The 8,769-nt window shown below is 41.7% G+C and overlaps 1 protein-coding gene and 1 pseudogene across 3 annotated transcripts; both read right to left on the reverse strand.

Annotated features, from left to right (window-relative positions):
* The window catches only part of LOC119314754, a 14,271-nt pseudogene extending 12,056 nt beyond the window's left edge, over positions 1-2,215 (reverse strand).
* Positions 2,216-4,446: 2,231 nt separating this feature from the next.
* LOC119314758 lies at positions 4,447-7,955 on the reverse strand. 3 transcript variants are annotated; one of them, XR_005152442.1, is made up of 6 exons: positions 7,518-7,955; positions 7,050-7,153; positions 6,869-6,954; positions 5,328-5,930; positions 5,196-5,268; positions 4,447-5,082 (listed from the first exon to the last, which is right to left on the reverse strand). XR_005152442.1 is itself a non-coding variant. In XM_037589450.1 (6 exons), the coding sequence occupies exons 3-6, from the start codon at positions 6,898-6,900 to the stop codon at positions 4,706-4,708; spliced, it is 636 nt and encodes a 211-aa protein (XP_037445347.1). In that variant the 5' UTR covers positions 6,901-6,954; positions 7,050-7,153; positions 7,518-7,955; the 3' UTR covers positions 4,447-4,705. The 3 variants fall into 3 exon arrangements, 1 of the variants encoding a protein (XP_037445347.1); XM_037589450.1 differs by having other exon boundaries at positions 5,777-5,930; XR_005152443.1 differs by lacking the exon at positions 5,196-5,268 and having other exon boundaries at positions 5,777-5,930.
* Between the last annotated feature and the right edge of the window lie 814 nt (positions 7,956-8,769).

The raw sequence follows: 8,769 nt of genomic DNA on the forward strand, positions 1-8,769 counted from the left end.
GGAGGGGTGGAGGTCGGCGAGGGGCCGGCCATCGAGGGGTCGGCGAGGACTAGATACCAGCGACGATGTGAAGAGGATCAAATCGACAGGGTGAAAATTGAGGATTAGATAAGCTGTGACCTGCGAGATGTTCTGAAAAAAGAAAGTAAGAGTATCTACGGCCAAACCTCTCAAGCCCGTTTCATACGTCCGGGCAGACCGCCCGGTGACTATCCTGTCGCTAAAATCTGACCCAGACGGGCGTTTTAAACAGGCCTCAAACGCCCGGGCGGACCGACACCACTTATATTCAACCCAAATATGAGGTGGATATGGGGTGCCCGGGCACGCCTGTCGATCCTGCTGCAGGTCGTAGGGGTCCCACCTACAGCGACCGAAGCTCCTCCCTCTCCCACCTGCAATGACCGAAACTCCTTCCTCTCTCATTGGCGCAACCAAATTTTAGTCCCACATCACCGGACGAGGTGGACGTCATCTGGCTTAAATAGATGCACCAGCGGATGGTGGCAAGTTTGGTTCTTATTGTGTAGGTCTCGCATGTGTGATCGAGATAAATTTTACACTAGATTGCATTTCATTAACTGATGATTATTCATCGAGTGTCAAGTTTGTCTTGATCATATACGTTGATACCTCTACTACAATGTCGATATATTTTTATTTTATTTTGATGCATAGATACATAGTGATTCAAGAAAGCTGACACCAATGTTCCTTATGTGAAGGAGATAGACTCTGACTATGAATCTTCTATGTGATAAAGATAGAAGATTCATGGTAAGAGCCCATATCCTTAACAAAGAATACAATAATGTCATAAGCTTATCCCTTCTGGACGACCCAGATATTTAAGCTAGTCGACTAGCTCATCAATCGGCGAGGTGAGACTATGAAAAATGTTAAGTACGAACAATTTTCGGTGCCCAGACGGTTTAAAACAGACAGGATGATCGATTGCATGGCCCTACATGTAATAGATGTTTTGAAAATAGGATATATGGTTGTAAATTGTAAAATTTGAGGCACGCTCGCTCACTGTCCGCGGGCGCGTCCGCGGGCATTTGAGGGCCCAAATTTGCAACCTCCGGCTGTAGATGCTCTAAGCTCTATGATTTTCATTTCTTACTTCGTGGGCCTATAAATGTGTTTTTTATACACTATAAAGTACTCCCTTCGTCTCATAATATAAGAGTGTTTTTGTTACTACACTAGTGTCAAAAATGTCTTATATATATTATAGGACAGAGGGAGTACAAACAAACGCATATACTCACATACACACGCACACGCGCTCAACTCTATGAACACAGACGCATATCCTACCCCATGTAAGCACTTTCAAGATACTAAGCCGGCAGAACATCTTAAATCATGAAATTAATGAGACAGAACATCTTAAATCTTGAAATCAACGAAGTCGTCACTGACACTTTCATACTTAACGTCCCCTTCCACACTGAACACACATCGCCAAGAAGCCTAAAATAAATTTTAGAAAATGCAACCACCAGTGTCAAGTCTAAGACTTAGCTCTGGCGGGTTGACTCCATCATGAGAAACCTAACCATTGAGGTAAGCTCAATTCACAATAAATGTGGTGTACTGAAGCAAACCTCCATACATACATAGTATTAGTAGTCTAGTAGTACTATCTACTATGAAAGCGGATTTGTAGCACCTAGGTGCTCCACATCACTATACGAACATTAAATTTAAAAAATACCAAAAATTTAAAAAAAAACAGAGATTTTGGAATATCAAACCTGGGTTTCCGATCTACTCCCGTGTGAAATCTGGTAACAAAATATCAGGAAACGTATTCATGACAAAAAAGACAAAAAAATTCTATGTATAGAAAAAACTGTTTGGATGGATTTTTGTTCAGACAATATTTCCTTTACCATGGATACATGTTCTGGTATTTTTCATGAAATTTAACACAAAAGTAGGTTGAAAAAGCATGTTTGATATCCCTAAATTTCAGAATTTTTAAAAAAATCTTTTTGGTATTTTTACGTTTAATATTTGTATAAGGGTGTGGAGCGGGTGAACAATAGCAAAGAGAGAGGCAGACAACCAAAACGGAGTGAGCCGGAAGATCGATGGAGGTGCTTACTGGGTGCGGCGGACGACCGGCGAGGCGTGCAGCAAGCGACGATGATCCAGGCCTCGAGCACGCTCTCTCTTGCTGCTTCCGGTCCTCCACAGAAAATGGGGCGGGGGTGGGTGGGGATGAAGAGAGGGGCCGGGGAGATGGCGATGAGCAAGAGCAGCAGGGGGGACGGCGCGGCAGTTTCCGAGAAATTGCATGCGGACCCACAAAAGTGCGAAGCATCTGCGCACCGGCTGGAAAGCTAGAGAAGTAAATTTTGATTCGGGCGTCTAAACTGCCTAAGTTAAGAACGCTGCTATACACACGACGAATGTTTTTTTTTTAAACTATGATGATTTTTATAGCAAATTCGAAAACTATACACCCTAATGCAGAAAAATCAATAGTATCACTCTGTCGGCCTCCTGTTGGCCGAAGGGAGACTTTTCGGCCTACCATTGGCCGAAAAGGGACTTTTCGGCCAACAGTTGGCCAAAGGGTCCCTCTTCGGCCAATACATGCTCTACTGTTTTAAAAAATTCATATCAATTAGGATTTTTAGTATTTTAATTTGATTCTTTTTGCATTAGATTAGAAATTTTATGAAGTTTCTGTAGATATCAAATTTGACTAGATTTGAAAGTTTGAATTTGAATTTCATGAATTTGCTCAAATCACTAGATTGCCTATAATTTGAGCTAGGAGTATTTTTTCAGATGATTCTTTTTGCTACCGGTTCTTTGTGACTCTGTTTATCAGTAGTAATTAACTGGCGAATTTTATAATTACTTAAAATTAGGTTTTTATGAAAACAGTTTTGTTTTAGTGTTTTATAGGTTTTATGCCATTTCTTTTAATTTTAATTGCTTTAAATTGTTTTCTTTAGTTTTTTTTGACATATTCTTTTTGTTTCTGTTTAGTTATCAGTAGCTATTTTATTTGTAGTATTTTTTGTATTTTATTTCTTTTATCCTACTAGAAAACTTGTTTTGAGCTTCATAGGAGTTTATATTTAAAAGTTTCTTATAAATCCTGTACAACCATTGCCGTTTTATACATGAAAAAAATCCACAATCTTTTTCCCTCCATTTTCTTTCCCGCCATCTTGTTTGCCGCCATTTTCTTTCCCGCCATTCTCTCCCGCCATACTAAGGTGTGCTGCATCGACGGAGGATGACTATGATGCCTTCATGTGGAGTGTGAAACACTCTCCGATGATGATGACAAAGCTACAAACACTTATGACTTCTCTCAGACAGTGTTTCACACTCTACCAGCAGCACTGATGCAGGAGACACAGACCGTGTCAGACGATGTTATCTACGGTCGTGTACAACATGAGGCTCGTTTTATAAGTTGAGAAGTGAAGATGGCGGGAAAGAAAATGGCGGGAGAGAATGGCGGAAAAGAAAATAGTGGGAAAGAAAATGGCGGGAGAGAATGACAGAAAATAAAATGGCGGGAGAAAATGGAGGGTGAGAATGATGGCAAATAAAATGACGGGAAAGAAAATGGAGGCAAAGAATGGCGGGAGAAAATGGCGGCAAAGAAAATAGCGGGAGAAAATGAAGGGAAAGAACGACGGAAAAGAAAATGAAAGATAAAAGAAATAAAATACAAATAAAATAGCTACTGATAACTAAACAGAAACAAAAATAATATTTCAAAAAAATAAAGAAAACAGTCCAAAGCAATTAAAATTAAAAGAAATGGCATAAAACCTATAAAACACTAAAACAGAACTGTTTTCATGAAAACCTAATTTTAAATAATCCTAAAATTCACAATTAATTACTACTGATAAAAAAAGTCACAAAGAACCAGTAGCAAAAAGAATACTCTTAGCTCAAATTATAGGCAATCTAGTGATTTGAGCAAATTCATAAAAATTCAAATTCAAACTTTCAAATCTAGTCGAACTTGATATCTACAATAACTTCATAAAATTTCCAATCTAATGCAGAAAGAATCAAATTAAAATACTAAAAATCATAATTGATATGAATTTTCTAAAACAGTAGAGCTGGTGTTGGCCGAAAAGGGACTCTTTGGCCAACTGTTGGCCGAAAAGTCCTTTTTGCCAGCGCCCTTTTCGGCCAATGGTAGGCCGAAAAGTCCCTCTTCGGCCAACAGGAGGCCGACAGGGTGATACGTTTGATTTTTCTGCATTAGGGTGTATAGTTTCCGAATTTGCTATAAAAATCATCATAGTTTCAAAAAAAATCCATGACGAAGGCAGCACGATTCGTAAGTGGAAGCAGCAACAGTGAGCGCGGACGCAGGAGAACTGCTTGGGAGGAAGCATCCTCCCCGCAGGTCGTGCGCAAACTGTCGTCCCTGAAGCAATCTATATCTATATCTATATCTATATCTATACTACTATTAAAAGACCAAACATGACTTCCCCTACATCCACACCAGAAAGTGCACACGGGATACTCCCCCACGTCCGGTCAGATCTACTTGGTACCATCCAACTGTCCACGTTAGATCAACCATACTACAATCAGATCGACGGTTCACAACAAATTTCTGCCGGCAGACTCCCCCGTTCAGGATGCTACACAGCCCCACGATCACACCTCCTAGACCCACGATGACACCTACTGGGAATTAAACAACACCTCCATGATCTACGCCGCCACCACGCCACAAACAGCCGCGATCAGCGCTGGTGTCTGCGACGTCCTCGACCCGGTGGACATCCTTGACCCGCCTTGCTGCCCTACCTCTCCTCGCCCCGCCGCCGTCGCCACGCAGCCCTAGCCCCTGGTGGCTGCGATGTCCTCCACCCCGGTGCACGTCCTTCCTCGACCCACCTTGTTGCCCTACCTCTCCTCGCCCCGCCGTCGTCGCCACACCGCCGTCGCCCCTGTTAGCCGCGACGTCCTCCACCCGGTGGACGTCCTCGACTCGGCGTGTTGCACTACCTCCGGTGTCATCACCCCTTGTGGCCCGCAGCATCTGAGGACATATGACTACTTTCTGACCTGCCAGCGCAAATGTTAGATCATTTGAATTAGCAAGTACAGATGATCAGGCAGACGACAAAAGGAAATTGCTCTTTTAATATGTAATTTGTACTGTGAAATTTGATACTCACAATACATCATGATCTGCATGACAAACTGAGTTGACAATATGGCATCCTTTGAGCATAGTGGGGCACGTACTCCCTTTCAGGACCCGACGAACAACAGGAATTCAGGTAAATACATATATCACGTACTCTTACCTACTTCAATCTTGTAAATCCAGAATATGTCATTGCCTCGCAGGTCAAAAAACAGATTCAAAAGAACTAAAGAGACAGAGGGAAAGGGAGAGGTAAACAGGGATGCAATACTAAGAAAATAAGACGGGAGGCAAGGGATCTAAGAAAGCTACGTCTGCTATTCTAAATGGAACCAACACTCCATCTAAGCCACCCGTGGCCATGTCGCCTGGTTACTCCATTTTCTATGTTCTTTATCATACATTCCATGAATCACAAGTAAAGTCATGTTAATTAAGTGTTCTTTTCGACAGGTTTTGACGCTGTGGACAGGCCCAGTGCGTAGTCTGCTGTCACCCAGCAACGACACACCCCAGCTGCGGAAGGTCATGTGTTCTCTTGTCAAACATAATACCTTAGTTCGTGTGTCACCAACTGACATTGTACATACAGTTATGATGCAGCCATACCTGTTGATATGATAATGAGTGATCAAACTCCACTTCATGCTCCAAATTCATTAAGAACACCAGATAGTGCCGGTTCTGACAAGGAAAATGTCCATAATATCGACTCTGACATTGAGTCCTCCCAACCGACTGTGTTACGACCACCACTTCAAGCCTACAGATGCAGCAGTTCATATGGTACTCAATTGTGGCTCATATTAACTATCATACATAACTTACACTTACACCGTATATCCGATTGACAAAACACTGTTGCTCATGTTGTCTTGTACCTAATTAACACTTATTATACAGAAGCAAAACAAGCACTCAAGAGGCAGAGGGAAAGTGCCCGGTATGAGCAAGATAAACAACGTATATTACAAAGCCTACGTGACAAACGGCGTCGAGCCAAATCTACAGTAGTCCTTACAACTGGAGAACAAAAACAATCTGGCATAGGTGATGCCAGCTACATGAAACACTGCATATCCAATCTTTCATTTCCTAACTGACAATCACTCAATTTCTGTAGCTGATGAAGATTGTGATTGGCTACGGAGCATCTACAAGTAACGTCAGGTGGAATTGTGTTCTTGGAGAATGCATGCATCTATAAGATGATAAAAATCGGTTGCTATCCGTCCTCAGATGACACGGATGCCACACCAGCATGGGTATTAAACAGAGCCAAAGAGTATTTGGAAAATGATATGGTAAGTCTTAGTTTTCTACACATTTCTATGAATTACAGCGAGAACGACCGATTCGTCCACATAGGAGTACAACTAAAATAATTATTTTCTTCAGATATTCATTCCAATAAACATGGACGATGTTCACTGGTACCTATGTGTTATAAATGCCAGAAAACTATTTTCATAAGTAGCTTTTTTTTTCTTATTTCTCGCTTGTGATGCTTATACTTTTTCCTTTTGTTGGTACAACATCTAGAAGGACTGGATGATTTATTCAAATATGCATCCGAGCACATGGAATTATAATCCGATAAGTGGATTGATCTAAATGTTACAACATGAGAAAGAGAAGAATATATTAAGAGCAGTCTTCAGACGGATGGGTAGGCCTCCTAATATAACTCAGAGCTTTTACCTTATTGGATGCCAATGCAATTGACACAGCATCTCTCATGAGATATGGCCTAAATAATGGAGCTCAAGGTGATACATTTCATTGGGCTGCATATAGTAGTATAGAAAATGTGTTACAATTTCTGGATTTGAATAACGAATATGTTACTACACACATGGAAAGAATCAGATAGATAGCATACCTGAATGTGTTTCACTAACAATCTTCCACTACTCTATATATCATCCATGCCAACATAGAGAAAGAGAAACATCTCACAAATGAATGACAATGTGATGAAGGTGCCTGTTGTGCATACAATGGCATAAGCATCAGCAAAGTTTAGATGTCAAATGATGGTGTCACATGTATTTCTGATACAAATAGTGTAGATACCAACTTGGTTGTGACCCTGGAACTCTCTGTTACTTGGTGCCAGTAATAATGCGACATTACAACATGAGAATACCACACTAATCAAGCAACAGCCACAAAAAGCAGCAACTCAACATCAATTATAGATAGCTGATAGTCACAAATTAAGCCACCCAGAATTCAAGTCCACAAATCAATCAGCTTTGTCACAGCATGGTTGCCTAAAAAAATTCACCTGACTAAATCCCCACTGATAACCATAGGTGCATTAACAACATCTAAACGAACAGCATACCTTCAGCAACCGAGCACGTACGCGAGCTGTGAACTCCTCCCCGCAGCAACTGTGTGAGCCAATCACGGGGGGGGACGATGATTACAGTAGGCACGTCAACACACTGGATCTCCATCCAATTCGAGATTCCTCCTCCCACATAGTGTCTAGCAGCTCGCATCTCGATCAGCTCTGGGGCAGTAGGATGGCGGCAGCAGAGTCGATCTAGGGAAGATTGGCGGGGTTGGCGGCGAGGCAAGGCCGCAGTGGTGACAGGAGCTGGCAGGGCGAGGCCGTCGTGGGGATAAGGGACGGCGGGGCGAGACCGTCGTGGGGATAGGACGAGAAGGGGCGAGGCCGTGGTGGTGGTGTGGGTTGTGGGGGAGGGGGCGCCGGGCGACGTCGTGGCGGGAGAGGCGGCGGCGTGCTGCAGAGCAGGCGGCTGGCGGAGAAAGCAAAGTGGTGGGTGCCTGTGTCTCTCACGGTCTCACCGCACACACATCACTGGAGAAAGCGAGTGCTGCCCGTTTCAGATCGGGATACATCCATTTTGCAAAAATAAATAAAAAAAGTCGGGATATATCCTGTTGTGAGAAAGGGACTGATCTGAATCAACTGCTGCCCGTTCTTTTATTTTACTTTTCACCCGTTGCTCCTTATTAGTGTTCCTCTGGTTGCTTTTTTTTTCTTTTGCAATTCGACCTCTGGTTGCTTTTGTGTCGCCTAATTACGTCACCCACATTAAATATATCATCGACCAAATGGATTATTGGGCGTGTCTATTTTGTTTTATTTTTCATATGGGTTCCTCTCAAAAGAATTATAACGCACGAGTGAAATATGAATAAATTTTTATATGTACCCATTTGGTGAAGTAATAATTATATGGATTCCTCTCAAATAAGTTATGCGTTCACAAATTCATTTTTTTATTGATAGCCCTTTTGTTCATTTGATTTATATAAATTAATATGTGTTCACAAATTCAATTATTTTAATGATAGCCCTTTTGGTCATTTGATTTATATTAGCGGCAAACATTATTCAATTCTTTTTTTTATTGAGCGTCTCCAGTATGACTCTGTGGTTCAGTCATCATCATGTTATGATACTAATTTTTTTTTAATATTCTTGGTATTAAGCATATCAAAATTTCTTTATCATCCAGGTCATCTTGTGGTCTCTGGATGTTAAATTATATGGAGTACTTCACATGAGATAGTTTGTCCGACACTCCCGAATAGGTATATTTTGCATCGTATCATGATACTAA

The sequence above is a fragment of the Triticum dicoccoides genome, chromosome 6A, assembly GCF_002162155.2.
Source record: "Triticum dicoccoides isolate Atlit2015 ecotype Zavitan chromosome 6A, WEW_v2.0, whole genome shotgun sequence".
In the NCBI taxonomy this organism is placed as follows: domain Eukaryota; kingdom Viridiplantae; phylum Streptophyta; class Magnoliopsida; order Poales; family Poaceae; genus Triticum; species Triticum dicoccoides.

Excerpts from the sequence above, each read along its gene's own strand:
- LOC119314758 (XM_037589450.1), bottom strand. The coding sequence starts at position 6,900 with ATGCTGTGTCAATTGCATTGGCATCCAATAAG. Across the intron at positions 5,931-6,868 it reads TTGCATTGGCATCCAATAAG|GCTTGAAGTGGTGGTCGTAA; the intron begins GTAAAAGCTCTG and ends CTGCATCTGTAG. Across the intron at positions 5,083-5,195 it reads CATGCAGATCATGATGTATT|GTCAGAAAGTAGTCATATGT; the intron begins GTGAGTATCAAA and ends TTGCGCTGGCAG.